General features: G+C 44.0%; 1 protein-coding gene across 4 annotated transcripts in view; it reads right to left on the bottom strand.

Annotated features, from left to right (window-relative positions):
- The window catches only part of TNIK (TRAF2 and NCK interacting kinase), a 396,851-nt gene that overhangs the window by 5,816 nt on the left and 365,224 nt on the right, over positions 1–25,811 (bottom strand). For all 4 annotated transcript variants that reach the window (XM_046001979.1, XM_046001980.1, XM_046001982.1 and 1 more), the window contains 10 exons: positions 23,377–23,506; positions 17,637–17,801; positions 16,051–16,162; positions 15,038–15,208; positions 13,354–13,497; positions 10,511–10,645; positions 6,872–6,972; positions 4,548–4,697; positions 2,542–2,701; positions 2,112–2,251 (listed from right to left, as the gene is read on the bottom strand). In XM_046001979.1, the coding sequence (XP_045857935.1) occupies positions 2,112–2,251; positions 2,542–2,701; positions 4,548–4,697; positions 6,872–6,972; positions 10,511–10,645; positions 13,354–13,497; positions 15,038–15,208; positions 16,051–16,162; positions 17,637–17,801; positions 23,377–23,506 (1,408 nt within the window). The remainder of the gene's footprint in view (positions 1–2,111; positions 2,252–2,541; positions 2,702–4,547; positions 4,698–6,871; positions 6,973–10,510; positions 10,646–13,353; positions 13,498–15,037; positions 15,209–16,050; positions 16,163–17,636; positions 17,802–23,376; positions 23,507–25,811) is intronic.

The raw sequence follows: 25,811 nt of genomic DNA, 5'->3' as shown, positions 1-25,811 counted from the left end.
CTCAATGGCTGGTGTTTATAAAAGTGCCTTTGAATACAGTGCATCCTCTGTAAACACTCCTGACTTGATTACTTTGATTGTGACTGTTATGTATTATGGTATGGGCCTTCAGGAACATGGGAGGGGCTATATCTTGACTGGCAACATCCCTGAGGATGCTCATATTTTAAAAGGGAGTTTCACGCTAGGTAATGTGCTAGATTTTGGGCCTCGGACACAACAGGTTCTTTGTTAATCTCTGGAAAACCACAGAGGCTTCCCTTCTTTCCCCCATAATAACGATGGGGCAGACTTTAGGCCTTTAGAGAATCCTTTCAAATTCCCAAGGTCAGGGGAGGGGCCGAATTTTGGACCTATTGACTACCATACAACTTCAGTTATCAATTTTTTTAATTAAAAAAAAAAATGGTGTGATCAGATAGGGTAAGTTGTTTCATGCTTATCACTTTGGTATATCAAGAGTTAACTCTTGGCTTGTCTGCTGGTGCAGGCATATCCTAGGCCAAAGGAGAGATGGCATTAATAAACAGAACCACAGTCCGTTAGGTCTAGGCCTGTTAAATCATTTCATCAAACAACTAAGCAAAATTTGGGTTACTGCTTGCTTGAATGTCAGTGAACCACTGCCCTGGGAAAATAATATTCTGGGCTGTGGCTTAGCCCTTAGTTAGCCAACACCAAACTTTGGTCCAAGGCATTTACTTTTGTCACTAGTATAAAGTCTCTGCTACTTCATTTCCACAACTCCTTCAGAAGAATGCTGTCTCTCCCAACAGCAACTTCTTAGGAAGTTCTGGGGGGAAATGCTTGTCATTCAGCTAATGCTACATATGTAAATATAATACTGTTGGGGTCGGTGAATCAAAATGGGGAAGCACAGAAGACCCATGGAAACACACTGGGTGGGGGGAGGGGAAGAAAGGGCTGCTGTTCTCTCCAGGCTGTGTGCACCCTGGGCTCTGAACCTTGGGCCCCAGATACTGGTGTGGTCCCTGCCTGCTCCAGAGGGTGTGGGCATGACTTAGAGCCGGCTTCCTGGGGTGGGTCTTCAATGAACTGGAGTGTGAGGATCTATGCCGAGATCACTCCTCGTCTTACAATCCATCCCCGGAGACTGGGCTGGGCCAGGAGTTTTACTAGGGGTCAGGCCCGTTTCCTGGCATGCTCTGGGAAGGCCCTGGAACGATCCTTGGCACCTCTGGCTATTGTCTACACAGACTGCACCGGGTCAGAGTTGCTGGCCAGGGTCAAATATAGTCTGGACTCACCCCCAGGGTTGGACTAAGACTGGTCTGGCCTCTGGGGAACCAGGATGGACCAAGAGATGTACGTCTGTTCAACCCATCACATTCTTTACTCTAGGTGTTTCAGGCCTGCTATTTGGGGACAGCATTTCTGGGTTGGCCATAGTCCCAAAGGATGAATTCACAAATGAGCACAGCTTAGCGACTAAAAACTCTGGGTCAGTCTACAGGGAGGGCAAGGGAGAAGCCGCACCGCTGCAGAGTCCCCTTCTGAGGCGACTGATCATGCCAGACGGACGCCACCAATTTCACTGCAAAACAGTCCCCCTATGACACTTCAGAAGAAACATGGCTGGAATGACACAGGACATGGCACTAGTTGAGTTTGCGACTGAGCATTTCTTAAGGAATGGGTGACTTTTTTTTAAAAGTTTGTATTTCTCCATGTCAAATGTTTTACATTTAAAGGTGAATATAATGTGATGGGTTGGGTTCCCCATAGTGACTTTGTGAAAAGTCTCGAAGTGGAGTGTGAAGCTGACCCACTGTGAGTGATTAACGATGGGCCAACTCTCCCATGTACGTAGGAGAATTTGGGGTGTCTGCTGAGTCAGCATAAGGCCTGCAGGCCACAAAAGTTGCTAAGAGTTTACAAGAAATTCTTAGAAGATTTAATGTCTTTTTAAATATGCAAATAATATATTTTGAGGGTTCACATGAATCAAACCAAATAATGCCATTTCAAGAGAATATTGATTGTTTAACACAGATGTGATTCAAATCAGTATAGAGGAAAATGAAGGTTTCACAGGTACCTGGTGGTCTCTTAAAATGCAAACACTAATGCAAATGTTGAAACGGATTTACCTTATCATTTCTTTCACATAGAAACTTTAACCTTTGAGCTCGCTTATGCATAAATACTCCATCCAAATGTCCTGTTTCCACTGACCGGATCTCAATAGCTTTCTCGCCCCAGCCCATTATCTGATTGGAATGAATGTAGGCTGTCAAAAGGAATTTCCAAAACTGCATTAAAAACATTAGATGGGCAATAACTCACAGCATCTGTTCACATCTTAACCACAAAAATGACAAACAACTTGAGATAAACAGACAAAGCAAGTCTTACAAGTGTTATTCACAGACTTTTGTTTTTTTGTTTTGTTTTTGCTTTTGGTTTTTTTGTTTTTGTTTTTGTTTTTTTTGTGGAATCAAATGGTTGTTTCACATTTCTTGACTTTCGTTTCATTTGGGGGGTGTAACTGCTGAAGGAGATAAGGAATGGTTAACCTACCCACAGACGTGGGCATTTCTCCCCATTGGAGCACCACATCCTTAGTTATCCGGCCATAGGTGTTTACATACACCCCCTCATCCTCATAGCAAACAAGCATTTCCATTCCATCTGTTTTAGGCAAGATGACAATGGCATGAGGAGTGATATTGCCCTGAATCTAGGAGACAAAGAAAGGCCAGGCATTATTCCTTTTAAAAAATACAACAGTGTCTTGGCTATGCATCTCTAAGATGGCAAAAAAGAGGATCCCCTCCCCCCACCCCCGGCCACCATTTTCATTCTAGAGACTGACATTTTGCTTTGCTTTGCTGACTTTAATCACTGACCTGTCACATACCCTGGTATACAAATACAGACTTAGGCACTAAGTCGAGAATCAATGACCTGTTCCTTCCGAAAAACAACTGCAAGTAAGGAACACCTACTACGTGCTGAGCCCGGGCTCTTTACATAAAACATCTCTGGTCCTTAGAAGGGTTCCCCATGGTGAAAACCCTCTACAGATGAGGCAAGGCGTGTGCACGTCAGAGGGGCAATGTAGATTGAGCACAGCTGCCCCGGTCTTTGGTGGTAGAACTGGGATTTGAGCCCGTGTCTCATGGACAATAAAAAATCTACTTCCATCTACTTCTAAAAAAAGACGAGGGGAATGCAAACCAGCTGAATCTGATGGAAACAGCTGACACAGGGTCAAAGAGTAGGACCCAAACAGATGCCCGCAAATAGGCTCCGAGCATCCAACATGGACTATTTATCTGGGTGCCCAAATGACGGAATAAGCCAAATTAATGGCTTGTTGAGAAAACATTTAAAATGACTGGTCATTTAAAAAAAAGTCATGCTACTGGAATCAGTGTAGATGGACTTGCTGTAGGAGAGGAGATGCAGTGCTGCTGGGGTCCCTGGGCTAAGGCTGCCATGGCAGCCCGCTACGTGCCTGGCGGGGAGAGGAGAGGACCGAGCGTGATCACAGTGATGCCCCAGTCACCTCACCAAGCACGGGAGCTGTGTGTCCTGTGTGCACATGCACACTTGTGTGAAAAGCTAGGATGCAGCACGGAACACTGCGCATGTGGGAAAGAGACTGCGTTTGTGTGTGTATGCGGGTGCGTATGTGTGTTTGATGTACTGAAACTACTTTTTTCAATCATCACACTTTTTTTGCAGTAAAGCCTATAAACTCTCAAAATACCAATCAGCAACAGATCAGGCCTCAGACTCTCCTGACGGTGTCTACTGTATGTTGGCTTTGGGATCAGGTGCAGGAAATATGATTTGCACTGCACCCATCCCAAGAAGTGACACCATGGGCCGTATTTCTGTTTGACAGTCAGGTTTTCGGCAGTGTTCCAGTGTTGTAGTGTTCATACAACAATTTGCAAGGGTTTGTGCTAAGTATCTAGAGGTATGACTTTATTTAATGCTGATGATAAGCCTCTGGAATAGGTCCTTTTATTCCCATTTTACAGATGGGAAAGCTGAGGACTGGCGAGACTCTCTAATGTGCCCATTGTTGCAAAGTGAATACATGCTAGTGCCAGGGTAGCCTCCAGTGTCTGATTCTACTACACAACACCCCCCACCCAAGTTGAAGAGATCAATAAAGACAGCAAAAGGGGACCACTGACTTCCCGAGTCACATGAACCCGTCTCCCTTCTAAAGCTGAAAATAGGACGTCATCTATTGTACTCTTGCTTAAAAAACACAATTTATGCCCCTGAAGGAAAAATGTCATATGTATTTTAATCCAAAGTCCAATAAGACAACATGTCTGGTAAATTGTGAAGAATCGCTGTTACCTGTTACTCAGTTTCAAGCATTCATAAAGATCAGTTACACCCATGTTTTATGTATTGAAAGCATTGTCTATTTAGTGAAGGCTTTTAGCCTTTTTAGTCCATCTGCTGTACCAATTAGTAAAAATTAGCTTGACTTCCACTAAAAATATGCAAGAACAAATCCCTTTTCTACATGCATGTTATTACAGAACTCGAGAACTTACATGAGATGGTATGTAGATATCATAAGAGTTTCCTGAATCAACATCAATTACATGAAAACCAGTGTGTGAACCAAAAATAACCTTCAATCTTTGACCTTCTTCTACTGTGAGATCAACAAGCAGTGGCTTGTGCTGAAGATCTGAAAAAGACTTTAAAAAGCACCCCATGAGTGTCTACATCGTTCAAAGAGGTTATCTTAATCATTGTTTCTTTTAGCCTGGTGGGAGTTAATGTCTGGCTTTCTTACATTGAAAAGCCAGCAGATTTCTCTTACAGCTTTAGGTCTATTTGTATTCTGGCTCTAGGAGGAAGGAAGGGTCTAGCACGAATCTGTGGCCCCTTCTCCACTCCTTGTCCTCTAGGGCAGAGAAGTGGTTTAGAGTTGTCAATTTCAACAGCATTGTTATCCTTGAAGAACTTGGCATCTGGGTGCTGCTGTTCTTTCCTGTTTATTTCTGGCCTTTTCCTTCTGGAGAAGGCCCAGCCATCTCTTTGGCCCCTTTCTTTCCCATGGAACACCAGGCCCTCACATGGCCGTGACCCTTTCAGAGACAGCATGGGGGTGGGCAGCTGGACCAGCTCTGTGCTAAGTCTGCTCAGAATTAATGGGCACACTCTGGTTCCGATTTTCCTTCAGTGAGTGAGTGGGCATCAGATTGGTACCTCTTAAACATACCATTGTCAATAGAGAAGGGAGGGGGAGGCTGGAACATCACAAGACTCATGGCTTATGTTGGCTAGTTCAGCTTAAGTAGGAAGGAAAAAAAGAGCTCTAGCCAAATTTATTAAGGTTCCATGTGTTTCAATCCAGAGCCCAAGCCCCAAGTAGCTGTCAAGCATTCCTCTGTTTTCTTTTGCCATTATTTCAGCACAGTCTACTTTTACTGAGCCTTGATGTCTGGGAGAGAAGAAACCACACGTGACTCAGCTATAATGCCACTGTCACCCAATGGAGCCTTTTCTTCAGCTTTTGCTAGTGGAGTCTCATGGTAGGGGAGACTCCCATCCCTCCTGTTCCAGTCCTGGCTTTTGCACTGTCCTCCTGCCAGGCTGGGTGTGGTCCACAGAACACTGCCTTTGGCACCCTCTCATGTACCAAGGCTGGCAGTAAGTTCCAAACTGGAATCCGAATGGGACCTTGAGTGAAAACCTTTTGTGGACCTAGATTTGGGCACAACGGCAGCACCGACTTAACTTTTAGGGTGTCACCCGTTAGTGTTATTACTAACCTAATACAGTCTAAAACGTTCTTTCCATCAAAGTGGGGGAATGGAGGAAGCCCATTTCCACTGATGGATCTATCTCCCTGGGCACATCACAAACGAGCCCCTTGCACTAAGGGAACAAGACAGCCTCAAAGAGCGCCTCATAGTGCTCCCAAGGCAGCTTCTGGCCTCACATGGCATAAGCGGCAAGAAAGAATATATCAAGGGTCAGGGGAAGATGAAAGCCAGAAGAGTGGGGAGAAAAAGTGAGGGCCAATGTGCTCTGAAGAAAACGAGCGAGCCGGGCAGAGAGAGACAGGGAACAGATGATAAATTCACTTGGGCTCCGGATAGAGTCTGCAGCTCTGTATACGTCCAGGTGCCTGCATGGACTGGTCCTTCTGGCATTTGGGGGTCCACTTTCATGAGCTGGGGTCCACTGTACTAGCATATCCTCATCCTACTCCTGCTGAGTGTCACGGGTGACCAATCCAACCATGGTGGGTCCAGACTCAGATAAGGTCAAAAAGGAAAAAGCGGAATGCAGAGAAACTAAGCCATTTCTTTATGGAACTACATTCAGTATTTACTTCAGAGGAGTCCAATAGCCCCGGGGATATACGTGCATCATGTGAGTTGTTGGGACTTTACCCCAAAAGGCTTATAAGGATGACAAGATTTGGAGACATGGTTCATCCTTGAGATTTGGTGCTGCGGTTGGCCTGCCTTTTTGAGATGACTTATCAGAGATTACCCTAGTTAGGTGCCTTTATAATGACTCTCATTGCCTAATATCACAATTAATGCTAGGCCCAGTAGCCATCCCATACTAAATGCCCCTAGGAGACGATGATTCATTGACCTGATATGGAGGAGGGCACACCCCCATTTTTCCTCCATTCACTCATCTCCCACCCCCCGTGTATTTTATGGCATTTATTAGTGCTTAGTCTTTGCTTTTGGAATAATAAGCCTAAGAGTTCTTATACTTTCAAAAAGGGTTTATTATATATAGAAAAACTGGTCTTAGTGGATGTGCCAGACAGACCACTTTGTTAACTGGTGCGAAGCAAAAAAGAAAAAAAAAACCTTTTTTAGGTAATCACATGCCCGCTTACCTTAAATGCCATGAACTTATGATACGGTTTAGGAGCCCAGGCATATATTTCCACAGCATTCTTTAAGGCAATCACTAGGAATTTAATCCTTTCATATTTAACTGTAACAGACAAATGATAAATTGAGAAGGCATACCAACTCATTCAGGGTTTTGCATATGTAAATACATACACCACTGCTCTTGGTGGGGGATTTGCTCATAGAACAGACTGAACTTTCTTTAAAGCACTCCGTCTTCAGAATACTTGGGGCCTTTTGCTTTATACTGAAGGCTCTTTTCTTCATCTGAAGGGTTAGGACTCTCTTTAATCACTAGGTCTAGATGTGAATTATTCATTGTAATAAGAACCTGCATAGTCACCTTCACGTTCTCCTCCCTGGCCTTTATAGTCACCCACATGCTAGAAGCTGAGAGCTGGTATGGCCAAATGGTAGAAAAATTAGCAAATGGCTAGACATGTAAAGGGGGCTGTTTGCTTATTATCCAAATATGAATTCCGACGATTAGGGATTTGTAAGTGGTTACTGCCTATAGAGAGATCATGCCCATAGAGAGATCCCCCTCTCCAAACACTGCATGAGGTTGTAGCAAAAACTGCTGTGTAAGAACCAGGAAGCAGGCCCACAGCAGACAATGAGTCGGCCAGCACCTAGACCTTGGTCTTCCCAGCCTCCAGAACTGTGAGAAATTCCTATTGTTCATGGTATTCTGCTCTAGCAACCTGAACAGGCTAAGACAGTACACGTGGCAGTCATTTCCTTCATAGAATAGTTGAATGAACGGAATTCTGGTGTCGTAAAGAAACTGGACAGCCCGTGGCAACGAACCAAATTCTTGCTCCCTGCGCTCTTTTTCTTTAGTGTGCCTCTGCTGTTTAAATATTCTGTCCTTAATATACTTTCAGCTACTTCCTTGGCTATTGACTTCCGTATTTCTAAATAATATGCTTATAATGTTATTTCTTGATTTTTTTTTCAGTTGGAGATATCTGTTGACTTGAGAGTGTGGGAAGGACTTCGTCTCATAACCGTCTCCTCTCTCTAGCTCTCTCTCACATGCACACACACGTTTCTTCCTCCCCCACGCCACTGATACAGTTACAGTTCAGATTTTTGGTTAAATCAAAATCCCACGTTGAAATGATTATTGTTCACAGCTGAGGCATATAGCATGCCACAGTTACATTTTCTTTCTTGTTTTTCTCCCCCCCCCCACTTCCTTCTTTTCCATGCATGTGTCTCTAAGCACATGGAGACTTCCTGCTAGCACTGTAAATGCCTTCACTGTGGTCAAATGTGGCAGGTAATCTATTCATGACATGTTATTTTCCCTAAAGGCACCCTTTTAGAATACTCCCTTGTTCCACTCTACCTTGACTGATTTCCTGATTTCTCTCTAGGTGTATGACAGAGTTGTCACCCACAGTTCCTTCACCATCATTCTGGGTATTTTCTTCATTTTTTTACCTGTATTACTAGGTTTATGCCTTTCTTTCGGTGGAATACATCAGTCAGTAGTTTTCTGAGAAAGAGCGTATGGAACATGTCTTCCTGAAAATGTCTTCCTACTACATTTAAAGTTGACTGACAGTTTGATGGTGTGATGGCTAATTTTATGTGTCAACCTGACTGGGCCACAAGGTGCCCAGATATTTGGTCAAACATTGCTCTGGTGTGTCTGTGAGGGTTTTTCCAGATCATATTAACATCTGAGTGGGTACACTGAGGAAAGCAGGCTGCCCTCTCAGTGTACATGGGCTTCCTCTAGTAGATTACAGACCTGACAGAGTAAAATGACTGATTAAGAGGACACCTCCTGCCTGACGGTTGAGGGGGAAAACTGGTCTTTTCCACAGATTGGGTCTGAGAGACTAGCCCTTCTGGGTCTCCGGCTTGTCACCTCCAGATCTTGGGACTTTGTAGCCTCCATTACTGTGTGAGGTAACTTCTGTAATAAACTACTTTTTATAGAGAGTATATTTACAGACCTATATATGTATGTATGTACCTCTTATACACTCCACTCCCCCCCCCCCACCGTGTGTGTGTGCACGTGTGTATGTGTATATCCTATTAGTTCTGTTTCTCTGGAGAACCCTGGTTAATACTGATGGGTTATAAAATACTTGTTGAAGGCTTTGTTCCATCATCTTCTAAGCTTGTAGTATTGCTGCTAAATCTCAAGCCCCCTAATATACAAACTATTTATTTATTTAATTATAATATGGAAGCTTTATGGACCTCCTCATTTCCTGGGTACTGAAATGTCATGTTAATCTATCTTCCTTTGAGTCTTTTTTTTTTTCATTCACTATACTGGGTATTCACAGTGAATCCTTTTAATTTGGGACTTCAATTCCTTAGTTCTAGAAATGTTCTTACATTACTTCTTTGATACTTTCTTCCCTTTCCAATTGTTACCTTCTCTTTTTCCTAAACTCATGTTACTTAGATTTTGAAGCACTTTGACTGATCTTTTACCTTCTTGCCTTTTGTCTCCTTTTCTTTTCTTTTCTTCTGGTCCTACTTTATAGGAGATGTCTCATCTTAATCTTCTGATACATCAGTTTTTATTCTTGTGAATATATTCAAATTCTGAGATTTTCCCCTTGGTCTCTGACCTCCACTGACCCTGCTCCAAGTGTCCTTCTTAATGGTCCCTAGTCTTCTCTTCTGGGAATCGTTTTTCTAATCTCTGAAGTTATTAGAGTTTCTTCTTAATTTTCTTCCACTTCTCATTAGCTTTGGCTCCTCTCAAGTCCTTTCTTTCTGTTAAAGTTTCCTTCCTATTGCTGGATGTCCCCGCATCCAGTGCAGGTGGGCTTACCCACTGTGGGGCTTCGGGTTTCAGGGGTCACATAGCAAGCTCCCATGGCACTGCCCATGTTAGCACTAGACATCTTTTCTTTCTGGCCATTTTGTTTCTCCAAAGACAAATCTTTCAGTCTCTTGCTTGGGTATGTAAGTATGGCTGCCAACATTCTGGGAGCTAAATGGGAGAAGAAGGGGTGTGTGTGTGTGTGTGTATGTGTGGGTCCTGGCAATTCCATGCTCCCACAATTCAGACTGGCCATGCCAACTTATCCTCCTCTGTTGCAGTGGGAGAGAAGTCATGGCTCATCGCCCTTCCAATAATCCTTCTGTTTTCAGTTCCACCATGGACCGCCACCTCAGATAACATCTGGGGCCTCAGATCCTGGGCCTTTCTGGGTTCTGTTAAGTGGCTGGATTGAGCTTGATGACTTAGACATAGAATTGAGCATTTCCTGGTCATCTAGGTTAGTTACTCATTATCCAACTATTGTTCAATTCTGTTGACATCTCTTGTTGCTGGTTTTTCTTCTTCTGGTCCCTTTGTCCTTAGGGGTTTAGAGCATTTTTATTCCTTCACTGTCATTTTAATGGGTATTTGGGAGGGAGTGGATATAAATGTTTAAACTGGAGCATAGGACTTTAGGCCAAATGCACTCTTAGAACTACATCAATCCGACTTTTTGGAAACAAAGCAAGTATACCTAAAGTTTCAACAATATCTCTAACTGGTAACAACTGTATCAATACCTAATAGAAAAAAAACGGAATGAAACTTAAACTGAGTAGTTAGGATTGAGTAAAATATTCCATGTCTTGACACTCACCAACTTTGTAATGTATGCAGCCTTCCAAGTCCCCAACTGTGATCCAGCCTTGTTTCTTTTCCACTTCTGGGTCATTGTGTAGTATTCTGTTTCTTAACCATGAAAGATAGTAAACTCGTAGTTTGTTCTTCTTTCCTGTTGAAATAATAGAGCTCTAATTTCAGCCCGTGTGACAGACTTTTCTCTCAGTCCTTCCTCATCTGTTTTATTTTATTCATTTATTTTTATCTTACGTACAATTGTATAGGTGTGTGAAGGTACAACAACCAGTGTCCCCAGCAATATCAAAGTGTTGTCTATGCCAACAGCTCCAGGTGTTTTGGACAAATCACCATTTTATAATTTGTCTTTACCTTCAGGTTATTTCTTATTTGAGCAAGCTGTTCTTACTCTCTCTTCTAAATGCAAAGGGCAGCGTCAAGACCTAATTCTTCGGAATAGTTGGTCAGAGTTCCAGAACATTCTAGATCAAATTACATGAAGGAGTTGTTGATAGCTGGACATTTTAACATGCTTATGTGTCACTGTCTTTCCCTCACTTTCTAACCTAACAGCATATGTTAATGAGGAGCCTCTTATTTGCCTACTACTTTGGAGATGACAGCTGGGATTAGTTTTACTTTATCTGGCTAGCAAAAATAAAATAAAATAATTATAAGGAGGCAAGAGAAACAATTTTGATGAAGGCAACCTGAGCTCAGTGGAGAATCGTGGACACATTTACGATTCTGAGATCACTGCAAGAAATTTTAAACAAAAATTGTAGAGAAAAAGATATGTACTTGGGAAAAACCAAAGTTCCCTTTGGTAAAGTGCTTCTGGAGTTGGAATTCAATGATAAAAGAACATCTTAAAAATGCTGAGGAGTAGGGGTGCCTGGGTGCCTCAGTGGGTTAAAGCCTCTGCCTTCAGCTCAGGTCCTGATCCCAGGGTCCTGAGATCGAGCCCCGCATGGGACTCTCTGCTCAGCGGGGAGCCTGCCTCCCCCCCTCTCTCTGCCTGCCTCTCCTCCTACTTGTGATCTCTGTCTGTCAAATAAGTAAATAAAATCTTAAAAAAAATGCTGAGGAGTACACAGGAGCAAAATTTAATATCCTCTGTGAGATGATCTGAGTATCAGATAAGAATGTTCCTTGGAGTGGTTCATCCTTTTCCACGGGGTGGGGAGGAATGGGGGGAGAAGAGGTGGCTCTTCTAAGTGATCAGACATTCAGGCCTGGGGATTATACTTCCTGAGTACTTATTTTCTCTTGATTTCTCTTAGGCATCAAAAGATGCTTTATATTTAATAGATATGACATATATATGAGAAGAAGAAAATTAAAGTATTGCACACTGGATTTGACAGGACAGTGCACTCATAAATTAAGGGAGTCACTGTGCAGTTACTATTAGTTTTTGCAGCGGAAGGCCCAGAACTGATCCTAACAGCTAGGATGGACAGAAAGGCCAGTGCTTCCTCCTTTCTTTGCCAACGCAGATCTGAGGGCAGTTCAAGAATCATTTGCTCCTACTTTCATTCTCTTCTTTCCCCGCCTATACTTCATGATAAGAGGAGGTGTTTACATTTTAAAGAATGGGAACATGTCACTCACAACGTAATGAAGTCTGACCGAATTTTCTGGCATCGTTCCCACTTTTGGTAGGTGTGTGGCAGATGTACGTTATAAATTCTGATTTGGTGGCACAGCAATCAGGCAAGCAATTGACAAGAAAAAAAAAGACTACACTGAATTAACCTCAAATGATAATACAAGAAGAATTTACTCGCCTAACTCTCTTGGGGGAGAATAAAAAGAGATGAAACTCTAAGCATCAGTGGAAAGGCAGAAGAAAGAGGGGACAGTAGCTTCAAGTGAAGGCAATTTTTCAAAGCAGAAATATGGCTCATGAGCTAAAATTTATTCCAGGTTGAACCCAGTAGCCCCGTGTTTTCCCTTTGTGAAACAATGGCTCAGTAGAGCGCCGTGGTTCTCAAACTTGGCTGCACATTAGAAACACCTCGGGCACTATGGGAGCTATTGATCGCTGGGCTCTACTCCCAGCAATTCTGACCCACACCTGGGTGCGTCCTGGGTTCGTCCTATCTATTCCAGTGGTTCTAATGTGCAGAGGTACGGCGGTTTCATACTGGATAGGACGGGAAGGCAGGAGAAAAAAGGGATATTGTTTATTAAACTCCTTCAAACATCATCAGAAAGCAAAGAACTTTGAATAAACACAGACTCTTTCTGGTAATGTTGCTAACTTGTCGGTAATAAGGCCTTCACTTCCGCGTCCATATTTCTTTAAAGTTCTTTTTTTTGGGAACCAGAGAGCTGCAGAATGTAGTGGTAATGATTCCCACATCCCAATCTCTTTGCAGACTCAGTCACCCAAAGGGCCAGCTTCCGCTTGCTGAGACGCCAATGGAGTATAAGCTAGAACAGTTCTTGAGAGAAAAGAGACCAGAGAAGCTTCTGCTTACAAAATTTTCCACTCCGTGAAGCCTACATTTTGATGTTCTCCACCTGGGAGTAGGTAGTAGAGCTCAGGCTTCAAAAGATCCTTGCTAAGTCCTGGGAGAGGTTAAAGGCTTATAAACACAGAGCCTTTGTGGTACATCTGCCTGATTCCGAGATCGCGAGGTGAGCTCAGAGGTGAGAGGTTTCCCTTCAGAGGTCAGTATCTCCAGAGTCACAAAACAGGGGTGATCTCACTCTGGCTACGCTGCTATAATTTATCGTGTCACTGTCATCCAGGGAAGACAAAACTTGCTGTTTTTTCAGAACTGAGGTGATGGCCTTTCCTACCTGTGCTGACCTGGAGGTCTCGGTCATCCCAGCAACATCCCAGTAACATACCTGATATCGTCACCAGGACATTCAGTCCCTCTAACACGTCCATCTGCTGAAATCGCCTCCGGTTGATCAGATTATAGACTTTGCCTTGCCCACTTCGGTCCAAAAGCATCAGGCCATTTTCCGTTCCCACTAGGAGGTTCACACCTGCAAATTGAAGGTGTACCCCAAGACTTTTTTATGCTTCAGCCTTTCTGTATCTGGGGTCCCTGTGAAACCTAAGAAACTGTGTCTTGTTACTATAAACTAATGGGAATGGGCAAGTAGGTACTACCGTAGGGAGTGAAGAAGTAGAGGCTTGGCCTCAGTAATTAAATCACTGCCCCTCTGGTAACAAGATTAGTCTTCTTTTATAAAGTGGTAGCGGCTTTCATTATCTCTGGCCGGGTACTGCCTGCTGTATAGAATCCTTCTCCCGAGAAGCCTTGGGCACAGCTTCTACACCAGCACAATTGGTCTTTATTCCTTTACTGTAACACCCATGGCTTTCCTGGCTCTCTCTATAAATCCCACCTCCAGACTTGCCCAAGGTTCATCCCCACCCCTGTTCATGCACAGATTTCTAACCTACCTACCTTCAACATACAGCAGAGTGCCCATTTCCATACCTCACTGGAAGAAAAGCCTTTCCTCCTCCTCACCCCAAAGCTTACATATGTCTCATACGCTCAAGCTTCTGCTGTCAGTGAAGGTGTTAACTGCCAGAGAGTTGCAGGACTGTAAGGGACCACTCAGGTATCTAAATCTGGTCCAGCCCATCTCCCATGCACTTATCCCTATTACAAAATTTCTAGCAGGTAAGTGGTCTTGTCTGGATAGCTGCCATCCTAAAAATTGCTGCCAATTAACGCCCACCTGCCCTGCAACATTCCTGCTTGCAAGCACGTTGAGGGTCCACTGTGTCGTGGACTATGTTCATGAATAGGCAACTCTCTATCTTCTCTTGCTTTTGTAGATCTATTTTTTGAGTAACATAAATGTCTGTTCTTTTGTCCATAAATTATTGCATATTAAACATGGCCATCTTGCCTCCTATCTCTTCTCCAGAGGACAGAGCCTTACTCCTTCCATCAAACTAGGCCTGCTATTTTAGATGGATACAGATGGGCCACATGCTTCCTTAGTCAGTATATGACATTTGCAATAACACAGGCCAGGACTTGGGTAGAATCTCACCCCACCTAAACTGAGCTTGAGGTCAGCTAAAACCTAGGCATCATTTCCATAGGAATTGCAGGCTGATGTTGGAACTACAAGGGAAAGTTCATCATCTGTTGTCCTTTTCAAGTCTTATCTTGCCCCTACAAGCCTTTAACAATTCACTCAAAGATGCTAGCTGTGAAATGGGGGTGATGCTCTTCCTCCCCTTGCAGGATACAAGAGGATCACAGAGTCTGAGTGCTGGGCACATAGTGGGTGTGTGGTAAGTGGCAGCTCGTTCTCTTCCTGACTTTAGCCCACCACGATTATGTGATGAGGTCATTCTGAATCTGATCTTGTCCTGGGAGTGAGGGTATCAGCTCTTGTTACATGTCAAACTGCTCCTGGGTCTCTCCTGAGGCCAAGAGAGTCCTGAGTCGGGACTCTGACCCCCATGATTCAACCACTGCTCTCCGGATGGTAAGCTCCACCGGGTTTTAAGGTTTGAGGGTCGATTTAGTAATGCATGGTAAAAAGCAGCACTTACCCCAGAGAGCTGCACAGAGTATCTCTGAGTTGAATCGCTTCTTGTATTTTCTGATTTCGGGTGTGTCGCTATGAGGTCGAATGTTGGTTGGGTTTACGTTTACCACTGAAATCTTTCGTGCTTCATTGAGTTTGGCCTGTTCTTGCCTAAGAAGTTCGCTAGTAAACAGAGCTTTGAAGAAAAGAATCAGAGAAGTCAGTGGTATCTTAAAAAACCAGGGGTGATATGGAGAAGGCACATCAAAACGCTATAATTTCTCCTTGTTTAGTGGGCGTTATAGAAAAGGCAGGGCAACTCTGCAACTATGCATATTTTATACATTTTTTTTAGTAGAATATAGTGTAAGTTGTTCACAGAAGCAGTATTTTATCCATTAGTAAAACAGACTTATGGATACGACTTGGGTAGTTTAGAAAATAGATATTCATCTCACAAAATTGAACACACTATTTACTACAGCATACATAGGAAGATTTATTTTTTAAAATCCTGTCTCATCAACTGACAAACCGGCCTAAGCTTCCCCTGATGATTAGTGAGTCGCTTAAGTCCAGAAAGCAGGACTTTGCCCTAAAGCAGCCAGACCCGGGCGATAGGAAGCACACACCTAGAACCCAACACAACTCGACACGCACTTATTAAGTGTCTACTGCGTGCACAGCATTGTACCCAGAAATTGCTTTTGAGAAGTATGTGGTAAGTTTGGAGGTCTCTGAGGAATAGCTTTTCCCAGGGTCCCTGGATACCTCTGGGTTCCTACCAGAAGCAAAATAGAAGAGATGGAAAAAAAAATGGAGAGAAAGAAATTGTTTTAGAAATCCTTTGAAAAATAATAATAATAATAATAATGATAATGATAATGATAATAAACAAAACAAAACAAAAACCAACTTCCCTTTAAGGTAGGACCTAAGCAGAAAATGGCTTAACTACAGGACCAATAATTAATTTATCAGATCTTATCAGAAAGGAAACCTAAGCTGTTTCTAAAACATCCAGGCCTTCTAGCTTACCCGCAGCTGATGATTCTTCGTCCTCTTCCTCTTCATCAGTGGGAGATGTCTGGTATACTCTGGGGTCCACAAAGGGGGTGAAGGAGGCCTTAGTGCTGCTCCCCATGCCGTACTAACCAATATGCAAGAGGATTAAGAAAAGCAGAGAAATAAACACTATAGGAATGAACAATGCCAGGAATATTTTACTTGGGCTTTAAAATGATAACCGCTTCTTCTGTCTGTTTAGCTGTTCACACTCTAACCCCCGAGTCCAAGTGTGTGCCTCTCTCTCCAGCTTCTCCTGGTCTCGGCTGGTTACTCACCATGTGCCTTTGCGAGGGCCCCACTAATCATCAGACTGTAAGAGCTGCAGTGAGCAAATTACATTTGGGGCCATATGGTAAAGATGACCGCGGTGACAGAGCTCATCTCTCCTCTGAAGCAAAACCAACCTCATTTTGACCACATGATCTGAAGGAAAGCGGACCCCACCAGCAACCAACTAAGGAAGCATGTCCATGTGACAGCATTTTGTCCCGAACATACAGTCCAGCTCCTCTTGGAACTTTCACATATTCTCTCCTTTGATCTTTCGAAGAGGACTGTGAAGGAGGTGGGGCAGGTACTCATACTCCCACTCAGAACTGGAGCAACAGCAGAATCTGAACCAGAGTCCAATCCCTTGGGGCTCTTTCTGGTCCCGCGAGAGGTGTTCAGGCAGAGAAAACCTGTCCTCACCGCGTGAAGTCACGAGAGGAGATGCTGCACCCTGCAACGCACCTCTGTGCTCTTTCCCTTGGGGTAGACTAAGCTCGTTTGCTCAACAGCTTTAGAATCCAAAGGGTGTATCATAAAAAGTGTGTGGACAGTATAAAAAACACCACTGTGCGAGCTTCGTCATTAGCTTCAGGGCATCTGTGTGACTCAAGGACTATTCGTGCGGCAATGACCAAGCACCATGGACTCCTCCACTGCTCAAAGCCTGGATAACCACCCCTACGCTACGAGTACTGCCTAGCCGACTGGATTTATTGATGCTGCTTCCGGGGACTGTTTCTATATGGGAAAGATAGTATCTCAGTTCTCCCTTTTTCATGCAATTTGGAGTTTAGGAAGAGGAATGCTCAGAGAACCTATCTATTGATTTTTTATCTTTCATTTAACAAATAATTTCAACCTCATTTTAGGTCCAACTTAGTCTGACTAAATTGACGGAAACATGAACCTCAACTTGACCTTGGGATCTCTACAGGCTAAAGTTTCTAGCACTGGCGTGGGGATGGGAAATCCCAGTTCTACAGAGATCTGTCGCAAACCAGCTGTGTGCCTTGGGCAAGTCACTTTAACCTCTCTGAGCCTTAATATTCTCATCCGTAAAAATACGTTTGGGGCCAGATGATAATCTGATAACAGTTACTGTTGTGCTTCTGTGATTTTCCCCTGTTAAAGTATTTGTAGAAGTAGTTATGTAGTAGAAACCAACTGAACACATTTCAGGGAGCTTAGCGAGGCCTCATTCCTGAAGCTGGCTCCCCACCTCCCATCCCTCCCCCTCCCCCGACCCAGTGAGAACAGAGCTGTTGAGGCTGTTGCCCAGCACCTACTTCAGTCCCAGATTCCATCTCCTGGGAATGGGTGGAGACGCGCCCCAGGCCCTCAGTTGGTGTCCCGGCTGGGGAATGGCTCTGCTGCACCAGGTCTGGGAGATTGATGTGGCCAGCGAAGCCATTGCTGTCACTGTGGCCAGATCGCTTCTTCTCTCCAGACGTCTGAGGGGGCACAAGACATGGGGAGCATTAGACAGGGATTAGAGAAGGAGGGCAAAGGCCACAGAGCAATGTCACCCTCCACACAGCACAGGCACAATGGTCTTCAAATGGACCCTCGGGGATCTGTGGGAAGGTAACATTCACATTCTGTTTTACTAAGAAAATAAAGAAGTTAAACTTTGCTACTATTTAGTATATGGACTGTCTATGGGGCCTTTTGCTTCTGCGTGAGGGGCCTTCAGGGCCACACAGGAAGTGGGGGTTCCCTGGGGGAGACAGGAATGCCGGACATAGCTGGAGGGGCAGAGCACCCGAGGTCTGCGTCCACACAGTCTCTTTCTGCCGTATTTATGTGTGTGCCTGTGAGCACACCAGTTACCTGGGCTTGCAGATTATATTACCAGATCACAAGACACAAATCCACAAGATACACACATGACCTAAAATACTGCTGAAATGAAAAGGTTGGGCAAGATAATGCTAAGAATCCATTCATGTACCATGTACCCCAAGAAAATGCAGAGATGATATCAACCAGACCCACAGGGCTCTTTATCAATCATGAAGTCAAAACAATGATGAATGAATCAGATCTGACAGGAGTTACCAAAAATGTACTGAAATAATCTACAGGTTATATGAAACTATAGGTTTATGTCCGGTATTAATTTTGAATTTCTCATAAGCGATTATGGTGCTGTGTAGTAAAAAATGGAAGTCATCATGACTAGCAAAGCATTTGAAATATTGTTTATAGAATCCCTTTTTAATGTCCTTTAAGGCGTTTTTAAAAAACATATAATATGTGTAGCAGAACACATGCATGATTTATAAATAAATACAGTGTAATTATGGGGCCCCTGGTGGCTCAGTCGGTTAGGAGTCTGACTCTTGATTTCGGTTCAGGGTTGTGAGATCGAGCCCCACATCGTGCTTAAGATTCTCTCTCTCTCTCCCTCTCCCTCTGCCTCTTCCCCCATTCCCCCAACTCCTATGTGTGGGTTCTCTCCCTCTTAAAAAAAAAAAAATTGTAATTATGTGGCATGCTCTAAAATTTTTACTGTTAGCATAACTGTTAGCAAGTTTGGAAACCTTTGCTCTGGAGAGTATAGCCTCCTCCCAAAATCCCAGGGAAGAAATACAGGACGAAAAGACAACTCTGCTTCCTAAAAGCCAGTGTCCACACTTTAGGCCTGGCTAGTACTGTGCTTCCTGACTTAATATTTAAGCGACCAGCTCACTGAGGTTTCTCAGAGCAGATGTGACTTCCTAAGGAGTCCCTTCTTTGCCTTTGCTTTCATTCATTCATTCACCTAACATTTCTGAGTGCCTACTGAGTGTGACGTGTTTTGCTGAACATGGTGGAAAGAGCCAGGATCGGGGCAGGCAGAAGCACTCCCCTGCTGGCTGGCATGGGCTCACTGGGCTGACTATCCCCTTCCAGATCCTGTCCTGGTCTTGCAAGGACCACTCGGTACCTGCTTCTGGCTAAAAGTGAAAGGAGGCACTTTTTTTTTTGCGGGGGGTGGGGTGGGGTGGATGATAAAACAGATTCCTAAGTTCCTGACGGGATGCATGTAATGGGTGTTGCCAAGGAGTCTGAGAAATAACTGGAAAGCAGAGGCACGCTCTGTTTCTTGGCAGCACGCTCCTGGCCTGCAGGCTGCCCCGGTGAGGGGTAGTTTCTGGATTCCTTCTGCCCTGGGGCTCATCCGGGTACTACTGCCTGTTCTCAGCACTGAACGCTTTGTCTTCTAAATGATATTTATGGGGTTCAGTCCTGATCCATCTCAATGTCTCCAATTTTATGTATACTGGGCAGCTTTTCCTTCCTTCTAACTTCTCTTCAAATACTGAGAGGATTTTTTTTTCCTTTAACCATTTCTCCCCAATCTCCCAGTAGCATAAATCACACATGGTATCTCTTTAGAGTTTCACGGGTTCTCGATTCCAGCCCCAGCATTCTGCCTCAAGCCAAAAACAGATACAGACACATTGCTTATCAAAGAAGATCCTGAAGAGGCTAACAAGAGGAAAAGGTCCAGACAGTGAGAAGCCTGAAGAATCCGGGGAGAGACCTGAATCTTCCCCACACCAAGCCTTTTGTCCATTCGGCCAGCAGCTCAGAGTTAAATACCTTCTGTGTGCCAGGCACTCTGCTGGGAATGCAGAGATAAATGAACAGCCCTGCCCCCCAGGACCTCCCTGCAGAGCCCAGCAATTTCTATAGTCTTTCCAGCCTCACCATTCCCATGGGGGTGAGTACTAAGATGTTCCAACTAACAACATGTATCTGGGACGGTGCCAAACGCTTTAGGTACAGTATTCCACACAGTCCGTAAGATAACTCCACGGGTTAGCTTTCATTATCCTCATTTCACAGCTGGAAAAACTATAGTGCAAAGAATTCAGCTGACCTGCTCCAAGTGGCACGGGTTCTAAGGGCTGCAGTCGGGGGCTGCCGGGTGGCAGAGCCCAGGTGCTTTGGGCTGTTGTCACCCAACGTGGCTCTGCTCTCGGCCATAGCTGATCAGACCTGGAGTGGACACCTGAACCACGCAGAATCAAATTCCCTTTTGCATCTAATGCTGGGGCCGAGAGACACTGGTCGGTTTCTGCTGGACGGCTGAACTGGGTGGGATGTGGTCCCTATCTTGCGATTGTGGGGGAGGGAGAAAAGTGAGAGCTCATGCATGTAGATGGAGACAAAGCAGGTCTGTGGAGTAGAAAGGACAAAGCAGTAATTGGAGGAAAGAGAAGTGAGGCAAAGGAGAGAAAGGCACTGAGGAAAGCAGAGATGAGGGTAAGGAGAGACAGGAAGTGAGAGAGCCAGAGATGGGCACACGAAAGCTGCCTGGACTCCTGATCCTTTTTAGGTTTTGGTTCCAACCCTGCACAGAGTCCCAACTTACTCTTTGCCTTCGGATTCCTTGTATGAATCACCCCTGAATTTTTATGCCCCTATCTCTAATACACAACCCCACATTTTCTCCCCCTCCTTAAGTTGTTTTAAATGGATTATTTTTCTGATTACTTCCTACTACCACCTGGTCAGTAAGAAAGATGCTACAGACAGAGGCCCATGGAGTCCCAGAGAGATCTCAAGGAGAAAGGGGAGGTTGAGCCAGACCCATAGGAATTTGCTGGGTAAGAAGTGGGCAGTGGAGGCAGTGAGGAAGGGAGAACAGCTCTTCTGGCAGATGGGTCCCTATGGGCAAAGTGGGAGATGACAGCTGGTGTTGGCGGGTTCTAGAAATTGAGTAGGGAAAGGTCCTATAGGGTCATAGGATAGGGAGAGAAAGCCAGAGGGCCTGGGTATGCACTAAATTTGTCCATCTTGGCAAGACAGTGGGTCATAGAGCCAGTATCCACCAGAACCATCTTGTCCACTCGAGCGAGAATGCTGACATAAGTGAGTTCTCCTTGATGTCCATCTTGGGGAAATGAATGAGAGCACCCTATAAGCTAAGTTCTATGGTGAGTTTTTCTTTTCTTATTGTTTTTTCAGGGACATACTTTTATTTGCATTCAACTTTTTAACACCTGTTCCTTTAATGGATTCCAACTCAAGCTCTGTTATTTTAAAAGTCCACTTTTGGCAAAGGTGGAATTCTAGAAACTGAGAGACAAAAGACTTTGGGCCCTCCATAGATCAAATTCATATAAGGCACTGGCAAGTGCTGTTTTCAAAGTGACTGGCTGTGGCCATAAAATACTGGAGTGCTTTAAATAACATGGAGCCTTCTGGATATGTCTGGTAACTGAACTGAAAATGTGCCTCTTGATAATCTCCCAGGTACTGACTCTGTCATAAAGACTCGAGCAAACTGTAAACCGCGTTAGAAATCAGAGATCTTTTATTTAGAGTCAGAGAGTAACTCACCCTGGAACATTTTCCCTCAAGTTTTCCAAGTAGCAGGAGAGTGATAGCAGCGTTCCACACCTGCATTGGGATTCTCCACCCACCACGCTGGGAGATTTATATGCCAGTGCCAAGTAATGTCAACTGTGGCAGCCAAGTCCATTTCTTAGTTCAGGCTTACATGATAGGACTCTTTAAAGCCCACTGCAAAGATTCGGCAAGGCCATATAATGAGATTCCAGCAGGCTGCTTTGTGAACTACTCTTCCAGTTACAGCCTGACTGCCAATTATTATTTCAAAGGCCTTATTCATCTCAAAACTACCGTTCCTTTTTTTCTTGGGAGAGCAAAGCCTGCTCTGATGCTTTCCCAAACTCTCCTGGCTAAAGAATGACAGATGATATACATTGTTTCAGAGGCAAGAATGGGGAGTGATAACCAGTAACAGAAGAACTCCATCCTGTGGTGACAGGGAGATAAAATAATATTGAGTTGACTCCTGAACAACACAGGGGCTGGGGCATTGACCACCCCCCACCCTGGGGCAGCTGAAAATCCGAATCGAACTGTTGACGTCCTCCAAGCTTCACTATTATGGTAGCCCACTCTTGACCGGAGGCCTTATCAATAACATAAACAGTCGATTAATGCATATTCTGGATATGTATTGTACACTGTATTTTTATAATAAAGTCATCTGGAAAAAAGAAAATGTTATTAAGAAAATCACAAGGACAAGAAAATACAGTTACAGAATGAGACCATATTGAAAAAAAAATCCATGTGTAAGTGGATCCACACAGTTCTTATCACTCGTGTTGTTCGGGAGTCCACTGTGTTTACGTTAACTGAATGCTTACACGTGTTAACTCACTGAATCCTCCCGGTGATCTTATGAGTCATCTCCTATTGTTTATGAAATTTTATAGATGATAACACGGACACAGGGAGACATCAAGTCATTTTTGCCCAATGTTACCAGCCATTACTTTCCTCCCAGGCAAAGACTTGGCGTCAAACTTGCATGATGACAGTGAAGTGAGAAAGAAGAGAAGACAAATCTGATTTGTCAAGGCCCTTCCCGTTGGCACAGGTGCCATGAGGACGGGCTGCCTGTGGGAGGACAATTCCCCCCTTCAATGAAATGATGTGCCTCATGTTTAAAAAAACACAATCCTACATAGTGCCAAGGTACATTTCCAAGTAGACTGCATATTTCTTTGTTCTTTCATCAAAATAGCTTAATAGCCTTTTTAATGTTGACTTAATTAGATAAGATGAAATCACCGTTTCTTGGAACTTGTAAGCATTTTCTACATAAAATCCACAAGGATAAAGCCAGGAGGGGAGGAGGCATAACAAGGCCTCGGATACTGCTGAGCGAGATCATTCATTTCTGTTTTCCTGCTGTAGGAAACATCTGGGTTTGCCAGTTTTGTATCCTCAGGCTCAAATTCCGTATTCCAATTTGCATAGCTCCTACTGAAGAATCTGGACTAAGGTAATTAAATCACCCTGCAGAAGCTTAGAAGGATACAGGAAAGGAGGCAGTGGACAATTAAAATCACTCAGCCATTGAGAAGCGCCGGTGCCCCCGTCCAGCCCCATCCACAAGGCTTACGCTACACGTCGTAAGCATTCTCCGCGAAAGCTCTCCTATGGAAACCACTCAAGAAATGCACTTCCTCTGCACAGCTTTTTATACCAACTTACCTCTCTTATCATCAGGGTTCCTTCTCTTGAAATACTGCTGCTGAAAGTGTCCGCGTGAGAGGTCTCCAGCCCGTGAGTGCCAACCATTCCCACATTGTACTGCTCGGTGCTCCCCGGGGCTCCTGTGGGTCTGAGTTGGGAAGGAACGATATTAACACCAATGTATGTTTAGGGAATGCCGGTTTCTGGGTGTCCTGAGCAGGCGTTCCACTTCTGCAGCATCCCCTCCCCGCCTGCTCTCTGTGCAGCAGCCCTAGTGAGCAAGCTTCTGACTCTCCAAGGATGAAACTGCCCGAAACTGCCCGCCAGGCTCCGCAGGGTTTCCAAGCCCTCCCTACTCCTTCTTCCACCAGCAGGCCAACTTGACCTGCACTTTGCACATGCTGTTCCCTCTGCCTGGAAAACTGTCTCCCACCCTGGCTCTTGGCTGGTTACCTTTCTCGTACTGATACTTAAGTATCCACACTTCATCTTAAATGATAACTTCCCCCGAGAAGGCTTCTTTCAGCACCAAGGTTTTATCCTGCCAACCCCTCTTCTTTCTCTTCACCCTCCGTCCTGTTCCTACTAGTTCTCACCACAGTTTGTGACTCTTATCTTTTTGAGTCTCTTGTGACTTTTGCCCTCTGTCTCATTAGAACATAACCCCTGTGAGGGCAGTCTTGTCTGCTGATCGCTGTATACCTAGTGCAGAGCTGGGCACAGAGAGGGAAGGAGTGCAACACACAATTGTTTGATAAGTGGGTTTTCCACTATTTATGGAGAAGAAATATCAATGAAGGGTATTCTGGCTTACCAGGACATCCATCAGCTAGGCTGTTTACCAATATGCACTACTTTTTAAAACCTCTCTAATGACTCCACACTGTGGTGTATGTTTCCAGCTTGTTCTTGCATTTAAGATGTAATGGAGAAGGTAACAGGACCTTGACATACGCCCTGAGAGCAGAGACTGATGTTTTCCATGTGTCCTGAGGCACAGAACATATCATTAAGGAAAACTGAGAACCAGGTAGGTGACGTGGTTCGTCCACAGGATTTCAGTTTCCAATGTGGGCCTCACTGATATCCTATATTTATTTTATTTTTATTTTTTAAAACATGTTATTTATTTGAGAGAGAGAGAGGAGAGTGCACGTATGAGCAGGGGGAGGGGCAGACGGACAAGCGGACTCCTGGCTGAGCAGGAAGCCTGATGCAGGGCTCAATCCCAGGACCCAGGGATCATGACCTGAGCTGAAGGCAGATGCTTAACCACCTGAGCCACCCAGGCACCCGCAGCTGCCTCTCTTTTAGTGTGGGTTTATTAAAATAAATAAGGCATCAAGCTTGTTTCTCTCATTAGGCATTTTAATTATGTTTTACCATTTTGTTCTCTTAATTGTTTCTTAAGTATTTTAAAAAAACACACATTTCTGGTCTCCTAGATCCTATCAAAATCCAAACATTTGATGAAATATTCAACTCAAGAAAGAAGAAACACACCAGATTTCTGACTTCTCTGGGACAGAGAAGACATATGTTAAAGATCCAAACAAAGAAGTGAGAAGATGAGATGAGTCCACACCAAAAAAAAAAAAAAAAAAAGAAATGCATAGCAAGACACTTACGCCGAAACTACTAATAGGAACAGTGGATTGAATGAATCTAAATTTCCTTTAGTACCGATGTGTTTGGGAAGAAATTCCAAAGAAGCAATTTCAATACTGCATTCCTAGAAAGGAGACATTACTAGTGTCCCAGAGACATGGAAAAAGGAATGAATGCCTGACGCACCGCTAGACTGGTCAGTCAGAATAGTCAAAACTGTGATGTTGTCACTCATTTATTTGAAAATTTTTTTTTACCTTGTATGTATGTTTTTTAAGCTGCCTTCAATGCTTGTTTATCACACCACACAAGGTGGTGTGATACAAGTAAGTCAATAAATGAAGCATTTATAAAGAGCCAACACCTTCTAGGAAGGGGGTCACTTCCCTCCTTCACTGAGACATTCTTTGCCTCTGTCAGAAGCTACATGGATGGTGGCAGCCACCACCGGGCTGACAGTGTGCAACTGAGTTCCTTGCCACCATCGAGAGTTTCATGAGAGTTCAAAGATCAAAGACATTTTGGTCCACTTATATATATTTTTTACCCTGATGATGTTTGATTCTATCCATTTTAATCAGCAATATGCCAATATGAGTGAAATTTTCATTTAAAAAAAGGTATTTTCTAGAACTAACTCCATTAGGACAATTCCTGGATCAACTTTCCATATGCTTCAGTTAAACTCTTTGCCAATTTATTTATTTTCATTATTATGAAGATAAAATTATCATCATAGGATCCAATTCTTTTCTATGTAGATTCTATAACAAAGATTTAGTAAGCCAATCAAAACTGTTACCCAGGGGCGCCTGGGTGGCTCAGCGGTTTAAGCCTCTGCCTTC

The sequence above is a fragment of the Meles meles genome, chromosome 4, assembly GCF_922984935.1.
Source record: "Meles meles chromosome 4, mMelMel3.1 paternal haplotype, whole genome shotgun sequence".
Taxonomy (NCBI): Eukaryota; Metazoa; Chordata; class Mammalia; order Carnivora; family Mustelidae; genus Meles; species Meles meles.
This window is presented reverse-complemented; position numbering and strand designations above follow the sequence as displayed.